This window comes from Periophthalmus magnuspinnatus, chromosome 14 (genome assembly GCF_009829125.3).
Source record: "Periophthalmus magnuspinnatus isolate fPerMag1 chromosome 14, fPerMag1.2.pri, whole genome shotgun sequence".
Lineage (NCBI taxonomy): Eukaryota > Metazoa > Chordata > Actinopteri > Gobiiformes > Gobiidae > Periophthalmus > Periophthalmus magnuspinnatus.
In genome coordinates, this window is record NC_047139.1 from 9064264 (window position 1) to 9086416 (window position 22153).

Consider the following 22153-nt stretch of genomic DNA (forward strand, 5'->3'; position numbering starts at 1 on the left):
AACATGTTAAATTTACCAGTGCATATATTAACATAAACACTGAAAGAAAAACAACAATATTGAGTCAATTTGTTGAAAAAGTACAATACATCTTTATTTCAGCCACACCACGTTTGACTTTTCAGAAACAAATATGATACAGTTTTAAATGCATCTACATTAAAATGTTTTACACTTTTCAAAAACATTCAGAACAATCTTTTTTGCCTCATGTCTCATTTTGTGCATTTACAACCTATTACCAATGTTAGCTCTTAAGTTATGACATAAGTTACAACTATGTTGACCAAATTATTGAAATAAAGTATTCAATTTATAATTTCTCTAACTGCCTGTATGACCATTAACCTTTGCTTCTGAACTTGCGTGAGGTGATTTCAAGGCACAGTATGCAGGATCCCCTTTCTGTTTTGTGGTTCTTATGTCCATAATACCATTGCTTTGAATCTTTGCAAAAAACACAGCAAAAATATATAATTTAACAGTTCAAATATTCCACAATACAGTAATAATCTTGATTAGACTTTTTTAATCTAGTGTTTTGGATTTGCTGGTGAATATGTAAAATCTTCTTCAAAGTAGATAATTAAAGAATAAATAAACATATTAAAATATCAAGTGAAAATGTTCAATGAAAGTTAAATGAAAATGATTATTATCACAAGCTCATTTCATTTGACCTAATGCAGATATGACTCATTTTAATGCAGATATTGGTCATTTGTGATTCAGCAGTATGAATGGGGTTATCGAAGCCTGGATTTTGTGATTAAAGTAAAATGAAGCAAAGCAGCGCAGTCAGGTCCTCACTTACTGCAATGTTTTACAATGCACATAATTCATGCAAGTTAAAATGACTCAAACAGCATCAGCTTTGATTTAAATATTTTGTTTAGAATTATTATTATTTTTTTACATGCTTAAAATATGTCTGACACATTATAATCAAGTGAAATATTTCTTCTCCAACAGATGATCCATCTTGAAATACAAAAGTTGTCAGATTTACATAAAATAAACTAGCCCTAATTTTGTTTAGTGTGAAAATTAACTCCTTACAATCGGCTCCAACTGTAGCCGACAAGTCCCAATCAAGGGGACAGGAAACCTTAACCAGAGGACACTCCTATTTTTTGAAACGTATGTCAATATTAATGCTAACTTTTATGAAAACATTAAATGCAACATAACAACGAAATAATATTTGTTGTAAGGACAGTCCAACAATTTTTAGGTGTAGATTATTTCAGTCATTGGTATTATTTAAATATTTATTAGGCAGCCAAAATTAGCATTAGCCCCGACACACAAAGATGTACCTTTGTAAACACACAAGTGTCCTCTGGTGAAGTTTTCCTCACATTTGTAAAGTGTTTAACAGGTTGTCAGTGACATCCCCCTGCAGCTCCCTGTCCACTGCCTGATTTATCATGATTTTGTGATTTTAGCTCCACTTGGCAAAAAACATTGTGCACAGAGCCAATTATCAAATAGTACCTACCGGTGCTTTTTACTGCTTTTAAACATGTCTTGCCATGATCCAACTGGTAAAGAACCTTTATTACTGTAATATCCTTTCCATAAGTAACAAAAATATACTTCCACAAATAGTGCAACTTCAAGCTTTTTATAATTGTATCTACAACTACCTTTAAAATTAAATAAATCTAAAGTAATAATAGTAAGGGGGTGGTACACACATAACACGCTCTGAGCTAAAACTACAGGGGATACAAGACACATGACAGAAGAAGTCACTGCTAAATTATCAGAAACAGGAAGTATAAACACTAATATTTCTATGGTGGTTTCTACAAAAGGTGCTATAGGTTTCAGAGTTTATTTTATTATTGTAAACTACTGTGAACTGCCAAAGAGTCGATGAACCAGAGTTGAAACATGCTTCAGACAGACAAACAGAAGATAGTTTTAAAGGGACTATATGTAGTAATGTAAGTACTGTATGCAGTACAAGATATACAATTATAATATTAATATTTTGACTTGCAGTTTTTGACCCTTAATGGAACTTTTTCATTATAGTCAGTCATATTTTAATTGTGCATATTTAAAATTCAACCCAACTTAAAACATGTACAGTAGCTAATCCTGCTGATGGGTCCAGCCCTCCTGACCGTTATGAATCATGGGTCATATTGATATCGAATATATATAGCAAGTTTCTAAATTTTATGTCAGAAATAACAGGGTTGTAATAGAATTGTGATTTTTGCTTCCTATGTGCATATTTAACCATTTAACATTTGAATTCAAAACAACTTTATCAAACAATTTATAAATTTGTGGGGCCAGATAATTGCAATCTAAAACAAAAACATCAAAATTCCTTTTTATTCTTCTATTCACAGCTAGACTCATGTGATTACAAATGTAGGTTTTTCAATTAAATCGCATTGGGGCTGCTATGAACATGGATATTAGGACTGATAGAGCCTCGATCCCAATTTTGTTTTGATTCTTTATGTATTTTTAAAAGGTAACTAAGAGAGAGAGAGAAAGACGAAATAACTGAAATATCATACTGTAACAGGGATCAGATCAGATATCGTCTAATCTTTATTTAACTGTAAGCTTCTCATTGGTTTAAACTGATGTTTCCCTGAGGAAGTATTAACAGTGAAATCACATACTGCGTTGTGCTGGGAGGGGGTTTAGCAGTAGTAGTTAGACTGTAATATTATGTTTTTTTAAACCACCAAACCTATATATAGTCCCTTTAAAGGTGAACTACGCAACTTTTGTGGTGGAGGGTTCACTACTTGCTTGTGTCCATGGGGATGTTATTGCTCTGCCTGGAATGTTCCACAGTTCAGAATTAAACTAATCTAGACAAGCAAGTGACACAGATACAGGTCAGATCTGGGGAGAGGTGACCCCACTTGCAGTGTTTTTCAAGGTATTTTTGAGCCATAAAATGAACGAATGAATTAAATTAATGCTATCTTGATAAGTTACTGTGGAACACTTCAAGAAAAGCAAGAAAGCTCCGAGGAGACAATGAGGTAGCAGTGCACCCGTCATCAGAAAAGTCACAAAATACACCTTTAATTATATAAATGTTTTTTTCAAGACATTTACAGGAATGAAAAAAATATCTTCTATCATTATTTTGACTTCTTGACGTGGCGAAAGAGCAATTTAACTGCTGGTTTAAAACACACACCACAGACCAGGCCAGAGTGGAGATATTTGGAGGCCCTGGGTCGCATGGTGAACTGGTCCAAAAGTCCAAACCTGCTTCAGTTTGTATTCTCTGTATGTTTCTCTATGTACCGCCGTTGTAGGAGTAGTCTGCCTTGTTGTGCATCACCAGTTTATTGTTCACAAAGTAGAAACTGTCGGACTGAGTGTCGTACGGGTGCAAGACCATCTCTCGAACTGTAACACAAAGACAGTAATAAACAACACTATAGTTAATCCATTTTTATTTACCTTATAGCATAAAACTCAAGTGGTCTGGGGTTGTCAGTGATGTTCATGTTGATTTTAAAGTCAATACGATATTTAACTATATGAATAAGAAATGTTTTATTACACTTTTAATCTCTTTTTGTATGTTATAATCTGAGGAATTCAAAACACATAAAACTATGACTATAACAGATTAGAAAAAACAACAAGTAGCAAAAAAAAAAAAAAAAAAACCTCTTAAAACAATTTAAACTTAAACGACATCTCATTTTTATCCAGTTGCCTCATTGACTCCTCAATTCCTTAATTCCTCAGCAGTCACACTAACTGAGAAGAGAGAGACAATTTTAAACAGTATTTACACTTGAGAAATCAGGTCACAACAAATGATCTTATGCCCATGTGCTGGAATTTATTGTTTCAGGAACTAGAGTGTTGATCAGAGGGCTAGCCCCCTCTGCTGCTACGTTGAGAGAACTTTTTAAAGTGATATCAACAAGACAACAGCTGCACAGCAAAAACAAAACAAAACAAAACAAACACACTCATTTGTTAAATTTCTTGAATTTGTGATATTTATCTTAAAATCTGTGGTTTCTATTAGTTTATGTGGTGGATGTTTATTAGTTATTATTTTTAAGATGACACAACACAATATTTTTGTTTTTGTTTCTGTTTGTTTTTGTGTGTAGGCAGCACGGTGGCTGAGTGGCAACACTCATGCCTCACAGCAAGAGGGTTTGGTTCGATCCCCGGGTCACCCAGGCCTTTCTGTGTGGAGTTTTTCATGTTTCTCCCCGTGTCTGGATGGGTTTCCTTCGGGTACTCCGGTTTCCCCCATCAACTAAAACACGAAGGCCCTTCGAGACAACTGTTGTTGTGATTTTGGGTGTTAGAAAAATAAAATGAATTGAATTGAATTTGATGCCAATTAATTCACCATCAAATCTGCTTCTACCCCACTGACAGATATTGTTTCTATTATTTAAGCAAAATGACATTGGAAGCAGTTTTATAAGTACATCGCTTCCCCTTTCGACTGGTGTTGAGTTTAGGAACATGACAGGTTAAGGTTGGGGTTTTAGTTTGGGGCTCTTTCATAGCAAAGTAAGTTGCACTGTTTGATATTGCACGTTTTTTTGCATTACCATGATCACATTGGATGACATAAGAGCAAACAGACAGTTCTATGGACACTGCTATGAGAAACTCTAAAATGTGACTTACTGGTGTCATCTGACAGTGGGGGAAACTCGTAGATATGTTCGCAGGTGTTCTTGCTGTTGGGCATACAAAACCCAAACTCAAAATCAAAACTCTTCAGCAGCTTCTCCCTGAAATAATGCCTCTCGATCATCCGGAAGTTTTCAATGGGCAGGTCTCCAACGGTGAACTCAACTCTGCAATAAAAAATAACAAAATCAAATTTTAACGGTACAATAAATGATCATTATTGGTGTTATTGGTTGATTGCTAATAAGTATAATTTATGACTCACGTGGCACCAACTTGTCTGAGTCGTAGAAAAGCTGGAGTGAACTGGTATCGCACAAACCTCCCAGCATTAGGGTCGATGTCCCTCTTCTCTCCTGCTTTATCTGAATGTGATAAAAAAATATATATAAATTAAATACAAAATGAAATTACATTGTCTACAAATATAGATACGTCCACAGACAGACTTTATCTTCATAGTGTGACATGTTGGATTATATTTCAAGTAAAAGCTACACGATTTTAGGAGGAAATCTGTGCATTGACAGCACATCCAACATAATTAACATTTGAGAAAAGACCCAAAACTGTTATTCGCATGTTTGTAGAGGTATAAACTAAAGGATTTTCCACAAAAACACAGGAACTTTATGTAAATGATGACTTAAATAATAGCAAGCTGTCCTGTCCTGATCCTGTATCACCTTCCAGATATTTTACCTGTGGTGAAATACTCAAATAATGAATAAGTTAGTTTGTTATTTGTTACAAAATATTCAAGGTTTCTGATGCGTGTTTCAGTGAAACTTTTGTTGTTTCCCAGTATGTTTCACAGTATGGCATTAAACATATCTATCTCCAAGCCGCCCAAATTACAGGGCAGATCTGTGGCGATTTTTCAGTAATAACACAAAACAAAACTGTGATTGAATAAATGCAAGATCAGTACATTTAATGGCAAACTGTAGAATATTGCAGGGAAAGTAATGTCATCTCCACTGAGAGAAGCAGGTGTCATACCGCCATCAGAGAAATGACAGTGTGTCTTTAAGGAGGCGATCATAATGTATTGTCTGTCTGTCTGTTTTTATGTATAACTATGACATGTGACCTGTTGATGGAGGTTTGGTGATCTCAAACAGCACAGTGCCGGTCTCCATGTCTCTGATCTTGAATCTGGTGAAGTCGATGTTGTAGACGTTTTCATCCGGACTGCACAGGTAATCTGAGAGACAAGATGGACACATTTCAGAGAAGTAACCACAAAAAAGAAAGGACAATACCAAGATATAACATCAAAACTTCACTATTGCAATACTACATACAATTGCTCCGAATAGGATGAACTGACACTAAACTTGGCAAACATTGGTGGTGAAGGGTATTTACTGTAATGAACCCAAAGTGTATCTAAGTACAGACTCCAGCTAGTGATTACTTTAGTCAGCTTTTTTTTTCTAGTAAAGAATTATGTGGTTAATCTTCCAACAAAATGAATAAAAAGAAATAACCACCTTTCATAAAAATCACAAAATGTATGTTCCTTTTGTGTCATTTTGATTAAATTAAAATCTTGTAGGACGGGATAATCGGGACTGATCTTTAGTTGTAGCCTTACCATCTTGGTAATAAACCTTTTTCCCAGCTCATGTCACGTGTATTACTGAATTAATATCTGAAATAATTATGTGCAGTAGCCTTTCTAGACATACAAACTGAACAAAATAACCAACAAGCTAGTTAGACAAATTTGCAACGTACATAGTAGCTATTAAAGCGAATTGTAGCTCATAACTTCATAATAGCTTCATAACAAGTGCCCCTCCTCAGTCTTCTCTGCAGAGGGCCCAAACACAGCGGTGGTGGTGATAAAGAGGAAGGTTATTTCTGTTCTTTAATCCCTGCTGCCATCTCCAGCCTGTGTCAGCGCTCATTACTGTCCCGCCCAGTGCAGACACTCAGGGACGACTGACAAAAGCACATGCAGAAGGCACTATAATGTACACTGTTCTCTATGAGAATAAAGGGTCAGTGTAACACCATTGTGTGCTTGATATGTTAATGATATGATGTGCCATTTTAAAATCAAATCTATAGACCCAAACACCTTCACAAACTGTTGTCATTGAGACACCAAAGTAGTCCAGAGTATGACGTCGCTCAGGTGTTTCTGATCTTAGACAATATCTATTCTACGTCAGATTCCACATGAGCAGGTCTATAAGATAATAACCATCAAGGAGCCGTTCACAAAGACTTCAAGCTAAGAATGTGTCTTGCTCAAGGACACAGTAATGGTATTCATTGCTGGGAGAGGGGATTGAACCATCTCCCACCAATAAATAAGAAAAAAACTCAAACTAACTCAAAATTAAACTATTATAAACACTCCTGTTCACCGTCTCAGTCCCGTCAGTCGTACACAACAACAGCCTGAGAACCACTGACTGACAGTAAATAATTATAATAAATAATTTCTTCTGCAACATTTAGCTGCTGCAGAAATAACAAGATTAATTTATTTACCACTGAAAGGTAATATAAAGCTGATAGCTTTTATACATTTTTTGCATTACAAAAAGCCGAATTGATCTGTTCATCACAGCCGACAGTGTGACAAAAATAACCTGCTTATCTTCTTAATTGTATCATGTAACATGTTATCACACAGCGACACAACCACAACACGGCAACAGGAAACAAAAAAGATAGTGTAAGATTATCAACTTCTGTTTACTGTAATAGTGGCATCAATTTCTGTTATAAAGTAATAAAAAGTGCATTAAAGATAAAATTTGTATTAATTAGTTTTATCGCTGCATAGCCGGCAAATTGGTATTATGATTTACCAGCTCATGTGCGTATAAATATGTTGTGTTGTTTGCACCTATAGGATTACTCAAAATTTATTAGATTAATTTTAGTGTAAAGGTCAAGGCAGAGCATGTGACCCAAAACTGGCTTGACTTTTCTCCAAAAAGTAGAAACAAAGTGCAAATGGATGCTAAAATTTCAGTTCAAAATGTAAAAAGCCATGAGGGAAAAACACTTTTGTGCACTTTATTTATCAAGAACATTTTGGAAACTCAAAGAAACTTTACATTGCTTTATTCATTCACTGTTACTCTATGGCCTGTAGAGATGTTAAGTGATTATGTCACGTCCGGATTCAACTGGCAACTTTACAGCTGTTCTAGCTTTGGTAAAAAAAATAAAATAGAAATTACCACGAATCTGCCTGTCTTGGACCCAGAAGTGACGTCACACCAAACTTTATAGGCACGGTGGGTGAAGTGTCAGGGCACATGGAAACTCGTCAAATCACCGAGCAACTGTCACACACTTGAAGAGACTTAGAGTTACCTTAATCTTATCTTAAACACAAAAAATGTAATTCAAATGTTTACTTGAGACACAAAAAGAATGAGCCTCTTTGCAAATAAATCATCTGATGCCACTGGGTCAACCCCCCCTCCATATTTAAGCTTTGAAAAGAGATTAACTTGTTTTTGTCACCAAACCAATGCCACCTTGTGTGCCCCCTACTGCCTGCACGCACGCTTAAATCTCAGAGGAATACTGGCTTTGCTCCTTGGTATATCCTGCTCATGTTTATGCATTTATGTCACAATCCCTCCACACAAAACGTCCTTAAGTGGAACAGGGAGCCAGTCAGCATCACACTGTCTGGTCAGTTTATTTCAAACAGTTGAATCCTGCTCCATTTGACGAGATTTAGGAGGACAACAACCTCCATATGCAACAAGTGTGAAGTGAATTTATACTTAATCAGCAAAGGTTCACCCTGGTTAACACTGGAGGCTGCTGATGCTTGTCCTAATAGTTAATGACCCCCCCAAGAGGATAGCTGAGTGAGAGACAGTCGGGAGAGGGTATTAGGCAGAAGGTTATAACAACTGGGATTGTGAATATGGACATGTTTTAATCTGCATGAGCTTAAGTGAAGAGAGAGCTCTATGCAACAAACAGACACTGTACTAGGAACAAACAGAGAATAACAGTGTTCCCATTTGAATTCACTGCACTGTTTGTGCTCTTAAAATGCAGACGTTACACTGCACTTATTGTCATCGGTGTGTGAAAACTGGGCGAGTCTGCTTAACCATCACATTTAATATCTGCATTTAAGTTTCCATAAGTGTATATAATATATTTGTTGTAGAATAAATTGTAGTAGCCTGAGAGTTGAAGAGAAGAGGCATGACGCTGGAGTTCTTTATTTTCCTTCAATCAAAAAAGCAACAGTGTAAAGACAAGAACGTCAATGTCAAATATAAATGTTTGTAAATTATCGCATTATCAATTTACATACACATACTTAAACATAAAAGTAACTATTAAAAATAATCCCTCAAAACACACACACACAAATGCATCTGTATAAGTAACAAGTGGTGCTTGTGAGGGGCTCACTAGAGAATAAAAAAAATAAAATTAAAGAGAAAATTATTCAGGGTTATCTGGGAAGGCCATCTTCTCGACATACTGAAACAAAGGATCCCAAATTTCACAATTGCCCTTCAACAAATACTAAATCTTTCCCAATATTGCAAAATAAAGGACGTCCCTGGTCAACTGAAAATGAGATGGTGGTTTAAAAGATTTGAGTAATCTCAAATGTCTTCCTAACAAAGTAGTTAAAGCTACAAAAGATTTCTCTGCTGATGATAATGAAGCAAGGCCAGAGGTTTGCCCAAAAATAGCAGTAACAGCATCAGGAGCAAGTGGTTTCCCTGTAACTTTACTCAAACTGTCAAAAATGTTTGTCCAATAAGATCACAAGGCAGAACAAGACCACGACATATGAACACTGTATAAGAAGCTGCTGCCAGCACAAGTTGGGTTGACATTCTGATATATTTTTGAAAGCCTAACTTTTATTCAATGTGTACAATGCAATATTTTACTCTAAATCAATCCCATGTTTAGCACAGATTGAGAAATAATGTACCTTGTCCAGAATTTTACTCCACATGTCATCATCAAACACCACTCCCAAATCATCCTCCCAGAGTGATTTAACAGAGGCCAGTGAGGTCAGTCGAAAAGACTGGATTTCAGATATGACTAAGATCCTTTCAGTGCAAGTGTGGTTTTCTTTTCTTTATCTTTATTTACACAGAGAAGCACAATAAGAGCACTTCTCTTTTTCATGGGTGTTCAAAATACACAATACAACAAAACAAGTAAGTATATAAGTTCATATAACATAATATTAAAACAGGTGCAGATGTGTGTATAAAAGTTTGTTACCATATTATTTTACCATATTATTAAATTGTGATTGTGCCGCCAGGGTCTCCAATTTAGCTTTTCCTTGGACTGTATTCCATTTTTGCAAAGCAAAACAGCTAAAAGCCTCTTTCCCATCTCAGTTTTGGTGCAGCTAGTCCTTAGTCTTATGCAGTCGTGTGATCTGGTATTAAATGTTTCGTTATCAGTGAATAACAAGCAGGTGAGGTATTCTGACAGTTTTTGAAGTAGTCCCTTATAGATAAATTTCATACAGTGCTGTTTTCTTTTAATGCATAATGCATCTAACATGAGCCAAACCCACTGCATTTCAGAAAGAGAGGTTAAAATGCAGAGTAGAGGCACAGAGAAATGAAATAAATGCAGAAAAAGCTGGCGATAAACCAGAAGTAGTTTTGTGTTTACAATAGCTTTAGCTTTAGCCACGTCTCATAGAGCTGCAGACTAAACAACTTTTTGTCAATTGCTGAAATGATGTTTACGAGTATAATTCAAAATTATTAATAATGCAGTTCCACCTCCCTAGAAAAAATGTATTAAACCCTGTTCTGAACAAACTCCTCGATCCACTCGGTCACTGTGAACCCAAAAAGATCCTCGACCTTTTCTCAGTCGGCCTTTTCTTTTCAAACGATCAAACGGTGGAATCAGCTCCAGACAATCTGACATTATCCGTAGATCTGAATAATTTTACTAGAAATTTGAAAAAGCACATTTTAGATAATTGAGTGTGTCCACATCAGTCTAGTTCATTTGTACTGTTCTATTCAACGTAAAAACTTGCACATAAGGATTTTAATATCTGACTGTAGGAAACATCATGTGTTGGACATGGGGACATTGTATGGTATTTTATTGCTAATATTAATGATGAACTAAGTTAGTCTTAAATTGTAATTGTAATGAAATGTAGGACAGACGCGCTGTTGTCAGTCACAAGCAAAATAAATTACACGTCTACAGAGCCATAATCTACTGTAACAATTTTCATTTTTGCCACGAATGATGTAAATTCATATTCATATGTTTAAGAGATAACCAAAGAGCGAACCACACATGGAATAAAACCCGAATTTGTACTTGGTGAAAAAGTGTTGTGCTTTCAAACATCAGCCTCTAACGACAGCAAATGCACATGTATTCATTAAATCAAATTCAGCGTGGGCCTGTGGCTGCGCTCCACTGTCTGCATGGTTGCATTATAACAGAGAAATAATGGTAAATTTTATCAATGACTCGCTGTTGATGCACACGCACATCTCAGTGTTTGGATATACATTGTGTTCAAGTGAAGAAAAATATTACACCTCTCTGCGTATCTGTGCAGTTTATGAAGTTGTTTCACTCACCTGTCTGTCTGATTATTTATGTTTTGATTTGTTGTATTGTGATTTTAATGTTTCTTATTCTGTAAAGCACTTTGAATTACTTTGTGTACAAATTGTGCTACACAAATAAACTTGCCTTGCTTTGCCTTAACTTTACCCAGTAAACAACACAGACAATGGAGCATAAGTGAGAACAACATGAAAATGTTACTGAAAAATACCTAAAATGAGATTAAATGTGTGTATAAGGTGTTATAATTACTTTCTACTAAACCTAAACATCCCCATAAATCCTAGTTTTGGACAAATTGAACAGTAATAACACAAAAGCAAATAAATATCATCCAGATAGTTTCTCTATTGAAATCTGTCCTGGTTCATTCACGCACTGATGGCCCATTTACAGAGAGTTTACCTGGACACAAAAAGTGGGTTATGGGAGCTCTGAGTAAGTGCATGACTATAAGGGCCTTTTCTAGAATATTACACCAACACCTAGCTATTACCATTTCACACGTTTGTAAATTGTACTGTAAAATATAGAGTGAACCTGTGTGTAACGTGATCAGACTAGATACTCAATCGTTTTTTGCCAACTTACACCATACACCATGTAAACAAATGTAAACTCCAAAGGAAACTTTCATCAACTGCCCAAATACCAGCATTTTATTTTTTCTTGTTCGGCAACTTTGATCTTACTGTTCTTAGATTTAAAACCATGTCTTTCCATTAAAGTCAGTGAAAAGTTATAGATCAACTTTTGATAGAACCTGTATGGTGCAGACTGTGCCAATATCCATGCAGTATCTGTGTGCACTGCTTTGTGTGACATTAGTTGGCAAAATTGATTGAACAGTAAAAAATGAAAAAAAAAAAAAAAAAATCACATGAAAAGAACAAAGTTGGACCTTTCCAGAATAGTTACAGAATGGTCTCGATCGATATCAAAGCAGTGCAGATCACATGGCCATATTAAAGAATATTTGTACAGCATATTGTCTTAAAATATCATTGTGGTATCAAAATCAGCGTCAAGTATCCAGCCTTTTCCTTAGTATCAAAATCAAGTTTGAAATTGTACTATTTTCCTCAATCACCAGAAATATACCCTCAATCACATATCTATTAAATAAAATTCAAAACATACTTTTAATTAGAATGTACACTATCTAACCAGTGAGGCTCAAAATAAGTGCTGCTGACGAGGTGTTTTCTAAGTATTTGACTGTCCCCACTCGTCAGACTTGGCAGGGCGTCATTATGGTGACTCTAGGGACAGATTTCTGCTCTTGTTGTAAAGTGTCATCACAGATTAAGTCCAACATTTGGGATTAGAGTCATCCAGAGAGAAGCAGTTCTGTGTAAATCTTAATTAACCTCGACAGAAGCGCAGATCTGCAGACACATACTGCAGAAAAAACTGTGGCAACTGAATCAAAACGACTTTAGTTCAGTGTAAAATGGGGGGGGAAAAGTTGGATCCTCCAGAGAAAAGCTTTATATGGTCAAAGAGTGACACGATGTTCAGTGCAAATATATGTAGCAAGAGAAGAAAGAAAGAAAACAGAAATTAAATAGGACCAAATTAGACCTTTCATGAATGGTTTTAGAATGATCTTGTTCTCTTAACAGAAATGAACAGTATGACTTAATATAAACAGTCCAGTACAATAATATGAGGTTGGTAAAGGAGACAGGTGTTTTTTTTTTGTTTTGTTTTTTTAATTTGCCACAGTAAAAAAACAGCTGGTTGAAAAAAGCCACTACTTTAATTATGTCAATATCTGGCCTAAATCCTTGTATTTTGATGAATTACAGTCTATAGTATAATGTTTTGTTGCATTAAAAAAAATCTATTTGTAGTATGTATCAGGATTGCAAAACAACAAACGAAAATCAGCACTTTCCATTATTAATTCAGCCTAAAAACACTATAAATGCATCTAGTTTCAGAGGAGGAAATGCGTGGGAGCAGACAAGAGATGCTTGGTGTTGCTGTGGTGACGGTGTGGCACGTTGCCGTAGTGATGGCATGGTTGTTGTTGTGACGATTTGCACATATTTCCCTGCCTCCGGAGATGACGCTGCAGGACCAAATCAGGATTCAGCGTGGGAGACTAAAGCATTCAGATATTCCCGTCTGGATCGATACAAAGACTACACCAAAAGCACAAATGACAGAATCCAGAACCAGGCTTGGGTGGGTTGTACTAGGATCATTGAAAGTAGGTAATTGACTTGGGAAGAATTGACATTTTTATACGATTCTGCCAGTGAGTGAGATGGGGAGAGTATTCCAGCTTTGCAGATAACTTTCTATTTGTTTGAGAAGTGGAGGGAAGTTGATGGTAAACAGTTCTGACAGCCTGGAGGAAGCCTTTATTCCGTGGTACGTGATGTGACTGGTGGTTAGTGGTACTGCGGTGGTTGCTGCTGCTACATCCCAACTATCGGAATGTAAAGGGAGTATTGAAAATTTGGGATAGTATTGGGATAACTTTGAAAAGAATTACCGGTATATACGTTTTACTGAGTGGTGAAGTGATGAGGATTGTTTTTGTAAGAAGAGAAGTATATCATCTGCGTAGAGACTCATTTGATGTTGAATGTTTTGTGTTTGAATTCCTTTGATGTGGCTGTTTTGGCAAATCGTCGCTTCCCACCCGCACTGCAGGTTTAGCAGCGAGCAGGCTCTTAGCAATGCTGTCAATCAAACCTGTTGCTAACACTAGCGGGAGAGACCTGATTTGTCTGTTATTAATGTTCATATTTTGATTTACAAACACAATGGATAAACATACCAGGATCATGTAGAACGGGTTAATATGAACATTTTAAAATCAAAACGTCGCTTCAGATAGCAGCATTTATAGAGCAAGGGGGCAGACTTTTTCAAATTTTTTTTTTTAGTTCCTTTACTTATGATTTAATTTAGTTTATATTTCATTTTCCTCATATCTTTTCCTAAGTCTTCAGCTGGATAAGTCATATTTGTTTGTTTCAGCGCATTTATTTCTTGTTACAAGTTCTGCTCAAGTTCTTTTTCTTTTCTGGATTTGCCGACAGAGAAGGCAGTGGTTTTAAGCCTGTCAGGACCTGCCACCAGAGCGAGGATGTCAGTTTAGGTTGACTTGAAAACTTCCAAGAAATGTATACTGGAGCATGGTCACTGATAGTTATAGGATGAATCTGCTGTTCTGTAATTTGTGGCATAATCGACTACTATTAAGTTTTAGGTTGATGCGAGAGCAAGAGTGATGAACTGGTGAGTAAAATGTATATTTGGTTGTTTTTTTGTTGGATGTTTGAGCCGTCAAATATCGCCAAGGTCAAAATCTTCTGTGAGGTGATTGAGTGTTTCTGTGGATTGCCAAATACAACCGGTTTTACTGTCTGATCGGTTTATTGTGAGGTTAAGCACTGTACTGAAGTCTGCTGTAAGTATGACTGGACAGTTGAAAAGCATTCAAAGGTGGGGAAAAAAAACATTTTGGAAAAGAACTGGGTCATCCGTCTTAGAGCCATACACATTACCAATTGTAATGGGGGCGTTGTTAATAGAATTATTGATCAATCTGAACCTACCCAATCCAATCTCAGAGTTTCTCAATCCAGCCCCAAAGAAAAAAACATTCTAAAATATATAAAATGAACTGACATCACAAGTTCTTTACCAACCCTAAATGGCAACAGGATGTAGCATTTGCTCCCAGTGAAAATTTCTGGTCCCAAATCTGTAATGATCCATAACTCCAACCTACAGCTCATACAATTCTCCACAGATGCCATTATACAGGCCACAAACAAAAATGGGATTCGCTTCACAAACTTGTTCACATTGCACATAAGGAAATAAAGACGACTACCCACAGTTATACTCTCCTCAGTATCTGTCTGGTTATTTGTCTAATCACATCACAGTTTGATTTAAGCTGATATGAAATATTAACAGGAAGTAGTAGCTGCATTTTTGTTACCCTTATCATCTATTATACAGCCTGTTTTTCATTGTGCATTCCTAAAATTGCTTTATCCGAGAGAGAATGTGATGCAAAAGGCCTGTTTAGTTCTCCTTTTTTCTCACTACTAACAGTTCGACTCTTTGCATTGTGCTAATGCAACATTGTTGTATAAGTGCTGCTCTCTGCTTTAAATAGTCGAGCGCCCTGATGCCACCTGTTAGCTAATGGCTGGCTGCAGGTTTGTTTTCAAAAGCTTCCAAGAAATTGAAGTGAGTAACAACGTATATGGGCTAATTAAGCAGATTAGGGTATTTCAAATTAAGCAGAGTATTTCAAACTAATTAAGCAGACAGGGTATTTTGAAATAAGATATATGAGGTTTATAATGGTAAATGATCACATTTTTATACAGCTACCTTCAAGGCACTCAAACCACTTTACATCAAGGAACCACTTACCCATTCACACAGTCATACACCAGTGTACGCAGACACTGGGGGCGAGGTGAGTTAAGTGTCTTGCCCAAGGACACAACGGCAGCACTCATCTGTGGGAGGAGGAATCGCACTGCCAACCTGTGGGTCAGTGGAAAAACACTCTACCAACCAGCTACTGAGAATGTATGTAATGTATGTAACAGGCCTAATGCCAGACGAAGCAATTTTCTCCAAATAGTGACATGTTGTGTTGTTGTCAATTCTAACGTTGATAATATTTTGCGTTACGTGTCGAGTAGACCACGTTTCATTGGAGGATCTGTCAAATGCACTGAAATGACCCACTGCCATATTGTATCAAAGTGATGCACATTTCTTCCATCTTCAACACTTTGCTGTAACATATTTGAAGACCTCACACCAAACTGACTCTTCCCTTTTCACTAAAACAGGAGCTCTACTGCATTTTGGCTTACTACTTGAAAAAAAACAAAAAAAACCCAACAATATACATTTGCCTGTTTTTGATTCTCCCATTGATTTATCTGGCCTCACACTGTGCCAGCTCCTCATCTGTGTTTGACTTCACTGTGACACAATCATAACACTGAGTAGGACAGTACTGTGAGACATTAGGAAATAGATGCATAGAGCTTGGCTGGGTTAAGTCTTTTTTGCAATAAAAACACCTGTAATTGAATAGATAATAAACAGACTGGTAGATAAGTTTAATGTCATACTGTGGAACAATCCAGGGAAAGTAATAACACCTCAGTGGAGATGGCAGACCAAGCACCAAAAAGTTACATAGTGCATGGTGCATCTTTAATTATTATTTATTTTATTTTTTTGAGAAATCAGAGTAATAGATTTGTCATTAGTCATTATCAGTTTATCTAAATGTACTATGGCAATTTAGACATAGCCTAATAACATGTTTTTATTACAACGCTACAGCACATTTTATTCTCCCACAGATCAGCCCCTGTCTCCCTGTTTAATCCACATTACGCGTATACTCTTTTTTTTTACTCCTCTTAAATCCAGGCCCTAATTACGTAAAACAGAGACACAGAAATGACGTTTAGAATGAGTCATCTGTGAACACTGGGGCGCTTATGTGTCTCCAAACATCACAACATCGCCGTTTACAGGTGCACTTACTCTCGGTGATTTTCTGTAAGCCCAGCACGTCCTCCGGTGTGATCCCGGTGCTCGTGAGCAGCTCCTCCTCTGTGGTCACCGGGACCCCCACCACGTCTACTGAGCCTTTCTTGACTTTCATCCCGGCTGCTGCTTTCTCCTTGGGACTGCCGCTCTTGGTGCCGTTCTTGCCGCCTGCCTCCGCGTCAGTGCCAGTGGATGGATGAGTCCCGCCACCGGCTGCTTTCTTGGCGCTCGCTGCGTCCTGGCTGTTGCCTCTGCTGGTACAAGAATAGCTCATTCTCCGCTCCTCCTCCTCCCGTCCCCCCCTTCTGCCAACCCAAGACACTAAACAGTCGCGTCCCTCGCGCGGATGCTGCTATTATCCGCTGCTTAATTTAAATCTCCTGTATTACAAGGCTGCAGTCTGTCTGTGACTGTCGCTCCTCTTGCGCGGAAGACGAGGCGCGCTCGAACCTTTTCTCCAATGTGCGCAAAGACAACACACTACAGGCTACTGCGCCTCCTCGAGTCGCCCGTTCACTTTGATTCAGACAAAAAGAAGTCCGAAATAATCGAGCACGTAAATTAAACAGAGGCACCAGATGGTCGTCGCTGTCAAGGAGAAGAAAGAGGAGGAGGGCGCGTGGGGGGCGTCTCCTGCGCGCGACGCGGAAGCTGATCGCCCCGCTTGCATTCAGTGCCGCGCAAAGGCGTTTTTGCGCGGCACGCAACTCTCCAGACAGACGACCAGACGATGCATTGTGTGTCAATGCTAATTTAAACAATATGACTGATTGCATCGTTTGGTTGCCACAGGATCATTCATAACGGCCCTGTGTAATCCTGCTAAAACTCTCTTCTCCATACACAATGCCTTCAATTTATTAATGCCAATAAAATAACAAAACTTTGACATGCCTAACAATTTTATCCAATGACATAGTATATGTTAATTACCGCCACATCATCAAAATTTAATTAATTTAGGGGAGAAACTGCTCTGATCTGTGCCATCACACAACAGATGAATTTGTGGTTGTTCAATGGATATAGAAAAACAAACACATACAGTAAAAATATTACAAAAAGTTTATTTAGTGACTTTCTCTCGGATGTAAATTGTAATCGGGGTAGATCTTGTAACCTTTTTTGTAACTTTTCAACAAGGATTATTTCAGTCACACATCTACATGCATTCAGCAGACTGTGTTTTTTAAATATTAACAAAAATATGACAAACTGAAGAACTGCCTTTAACCTAACAACCAAACTGTGACATGTGTTACATAATACTCGCTGTCTGCAGTGATTAAAGAGCCAATTACCTCAAAAGGGCAGTAAATGTGAGACTGTTCTCTCAGTAAATCACAAGGACAGACTGAAGTGCAGAGCAGTGTGGTGGGGATGCACCCTAGAGGCACTGTAAAGTAACTGCAAATGACTTCTGCTTAATATGATTAATATCAAATAAACGAGAAGAATAGTAAACATAAACCATGTAATATTCACACTATGGTTACTGACAACAGGGAATAGTAATAATATCACAACTTCTATTGGTGGAGAAAGAGTAGTAATAAGTATCCTACCTCGTAATAAGTATCTTACGCCACCAATTAACTTTTTGCTCAAACCGTTGGAAACAAATATAAGGATTTGAGCGACAACTTGAGAGGACAGCTTAAGTGTGATGATTGATGAACAGAGGAAAATCGTAACCTCAATTGTTGTGGTCGATTTCACCAACAGACAAGATAATGTAAAATTACTAGTTACTGAAGAGGTTGCTTGAAAGATGCAAGAATATAGATTTGAATCACACACCTAAAAACAAACGTTACAGAAAAAAAATGTATTAGCCTGGCAACAAGGTCCATTGTGAGTCATTAGCCAAAAAAATAAAAGAAAACTAAAGTAAACTCCAACAACTATTACATCTTAGTGTTAGTTTTTTGTGATAATAATCGCTTCAATTTTGCGCAATACAGAAATTCATTATGGTGTCAACCCAATCCCAAAATCAGTAAGCATTATATAATCATTAGGTAGTTGGCCAATTTTAATGGATGTGTCAGTCTATATGCACAGATATAGTGCTCTTTGGTCTATAGGCCTCACTCAAACCTCTTCACTTTGGCCTGCTGAGTTTGCTGGTCCCTTTGTCAGGTTTGAGCTGCTGCTATCAGCAAAAACACACACAGACATTTGCACCATTGTGAGGACATTCATTCACACTCCCCTTACGCCCCTTACACCACGATACCATCATCACAGCATTAAAGTTTGAACCCTCAACCCCAAACTAACCTGGGCTGATCCAAACAACAGGTACAGCAACAAGTGCTTTTGCAACTGTTTAACTGACACACCAACCCACTGTCTGTGTATCTTTGATTGAAATTTAATATTAAATAACAATTAGCAATTAGGTTATAATTAAGGCTGCACTTCTCATAATAGGTCCTTGCATCTTATGTCATCTCGGTGAGCAATAGCAATGATTTCATAAATTGTCTTAAAACTTGTGTCCAATGTAACAGTGCTCCTGTGTATTTTTGTGTCTGCTTAATATTATAGTGGCTGCTCTGGTAATGTGCTGACCTCAGTAAGATGCTTATATGTTTATTGTTCAAGGCAGAATGAGAAGGTGAGGTCACAGCAATGTCCCTAAATGCTCTTTATATCCCTCTGATTAAAGACAATATAATAAGCATATATTGTTTCTTCTACTAAATGTTTAGCTTTTTAAGGCTAGTCATCTCTGAGAGGATCTGTGCTCTGTAGGATAAAGCTGTCAGTTGCAGCTGCCAATGTGTCACTGCAGTCTGTATGTAGGTTTCAAACTAGACTGAGGACAGACTAGCATTTTTACTAAATTTCCTTTAATTAAACATTTTCATTGCAAAATGCCCCATGACAGTTCGTACAACTTTACTGTTATAAATGTAAAAGTATAAATGTACTTGCACATGGACCCCAAGACTTAAAGGTTAAGCCTTCATGGGATCGATCCAAACCGTCTGTTGATTCTTCTATACCTCACACAAGCCATGACTGCTGCTCGTGCTCTTTGTGTGGAGCTGAAGCTCAGTGTTAACCCCTCAGAGAAAGACAATGGATGCCAAAACAAACTGCTGACGCAAGTCCAGGCTGTGGATCGGGCGTGTCTGCCCCAGGCCTGAGGCCAAAGGGGGTATATATACCCCCATAATCAGGCCATACACAGACCATTCAGTGGGACCCTGCGACGCTCCGATCACCATTTTGGGTAGGTCGCAAAGTTAGTCAAACATCACAGAAAACGCTACATCTACTCCAGACAGGCTGTTGTTAGAAGAGCTACCAGTTTAGTTTAGCTAATTATTTTGACTCATTTAGTGACTAAAGTAAACATAAGAAATATCGTTAACATGAACTTATTTTTGTTTAAAATATACTCAGAGTTAGATAATAGTTAGTTCATCATCAATTTAAATCATAATTATGTTATCTTGTTTGATGTTTTCACAGGTTACTACTGATAAAAAGGACAAAATGGCTCACACAAACACCATGCCCATGGGTCCCTGGAAGGTGAGCCAAGTGACAAATAAAATAATGAATCTGGAGAGTTTGAAGCTAACTCTTTCCTGTCTCATTCCAGATCACTGTCTATGATCAGAGGTATTTCCAGGGCAGGCGTATGGAGTTCACCGCCTGCTGCCAGAACATCATGGAGTGTGGGATGGAGAACATCCGCTCCCTGAAGGTCGAGTGTGGCGCGTAGGTGTCTCTATTATCTTTATGTCTTATCATCTTTATGTTTCTTGATCAGAGATCTTTCAGTGCCTCAAGATATCTTTCTTGTGTCTGTCTGCAGTTGGGTGGGCTATGAGCACTCCAGCTTCTGCGGGCAGCAGTTCATCCTGGAGAAGGGAGACTACCCGTGCTTTGAGTCCTACATGGGCAGCAACTCCTACCGCATCGAGAGGATGATCTCCTTCAGGCCCATCTGCTGCGCTGTGAGTAACAGCTCCTCTTGTTCACTCATATTTAATGTGAGTTTAACATTTTGAACATGAAGTTATAATGTGTTGTTACTTCAGAACCACAAGGACTCCCGCATGACCGTCTATGAGCTGGAGAACATGATGGGACGTCAGTTCGAGCTGTGTGATGACTACCCCTCTCTGCAGGCCATGGGCTGGATACACAACGAGGTTGGCTCCATGCAAATCCAGTGTGGCGCGTAAGTAATCTTTAAAGAGCTGATGTTTTTGAACATGATGTTTTGATGCTTACTTCTCATCCACCTTTGCTAATGCATTGCCAATGCTTGTAACTTGAGTTTTATCATAACATTTTCATGTAATTTGTCCACAGCTTCGTGTGCTACCAGTATCCTGGCTACCGCGGATACCAGTACATCATGGAGTGCGACTGTCACGGAGGCGAGTACAAGTGTTACCGTGAGTACGGCACCCATGCCCAGACGCCCCAGATCCAGTCCATCAGAAGGATCCAGCACTGAGAGAGGAGCACACAACCACCCTCCCCAGCCCTCCTCACCTTGCTCCTGCATTGCATCCTCCTCCCAAAACATGTCCTGGCTCCACTGGTGCGGCTGGTCCAGGCTGCCCGGTCCTAAGCTGGACTTCAGGTGTTCACTGATGTCAGCCGTTCACAGCACTTTGGCTTTTATTTTTTAGAGAAACATCATTGAAAAGGCAAAATGTAAGAAAGACAGATAAAAGGACATTTCTGAGATACAGATGTAACAGAGACCTCACCTGGCTCAGAGCGGAGACTCCATCTGCTCCAGCGATGGCAACAAACGTCAGTGTCTTTTACATCAATCACTTTGAGTTTGCTGTTAATGTGATATCCATGACTGCCTTTGTACAAGACGATGAATAAAGAGAATGAGCAAACATCTACATTTACAAAATGAAAGTCATGCATTTTAACCATATATGACTCCTTTCATTCATTTTTTCTTTATTTGTTATGAAAATGGTAGTGAAAGTTGGTTAAAAAAAGGGGTTTCAATAACAGTGTGTACAGAGTCAAACAGCTCGAGTAGCATGATAGACTTTATACAATTTATGTTTGGTATGCATTTAAATTCCTTAAATTAATCATTTCAGCTCTCCTCTAGAAAACAATGTGATGCTATGTTGTTAAATTTAGAATAATTGCTATAATCCCTTAGCTGCTTTAGAGGAAAGAAACTTCCTCACGAGATTTCCATAGGACAGGCGGGGGGTTTCTGTTTCTGCTGCTTTCTGCTGGTAACTTTTTCAATAATTTGGCTCCAAAACATGTACTTACCGTTAATCGCCACACGAGGTCGTAGTTTGAAATAGTTTTGCGACAG

General features: G+C 37.8%; 2 protein-coding genes across 2 annotated transcripts; one reads left to right on the forward strand and one right to left on the reverse strand.

The window, feature by feature from the left end:
- Positions 1-74: 74 nt before the first annotated feature.
- Positions 75-17365, reverse strand: LOC117381910 (protein unc-119 homolog A-like). The gene is made up of 5 exons (XM_033978961.2): positions 16816-17365; positions 5759-5872; positions 4931-5030; positions 4660-4832; positions 75-3399 (listed from the first exon to the last, which is right to left on the reverse strand). Exons 1-5 carry the CDS (start codon positions 17093-17095, stop codon positions 3287-3289), a joined length of 780 nt encoding a protein of 259 aa, XP_033834852.1. The 5' UTR covers positions 17096-17365; the 3' UTR covers positions 75-3286.
- Positions 17366-19967: 2602 nt separating this feature from the next.
- Positions 19968-21743, forward strand: LOC117381911 (beta-crystallin A3-like). The gene is made up of 6 exons (XM_055226794.1): positions 19968-20065; positions 20308-20370; positions 20441-20559; positions 20657-20798; positions 20883-21025; positions 21160-21743. The coding sequence occupies exons 2-6, from the start codon at positions 20332-20334 to the stop codon at positions 21305-21307; spliced, it is 591 nt and encodes a 196-aa protein (XP_055082769.1). The 5' UTR covers positions 19968-20065; positions 20308-20331; the 3' UTR covers positions 21308-21743.
- Positions 21744-22153: the final 410 nt, after the last annotated feature.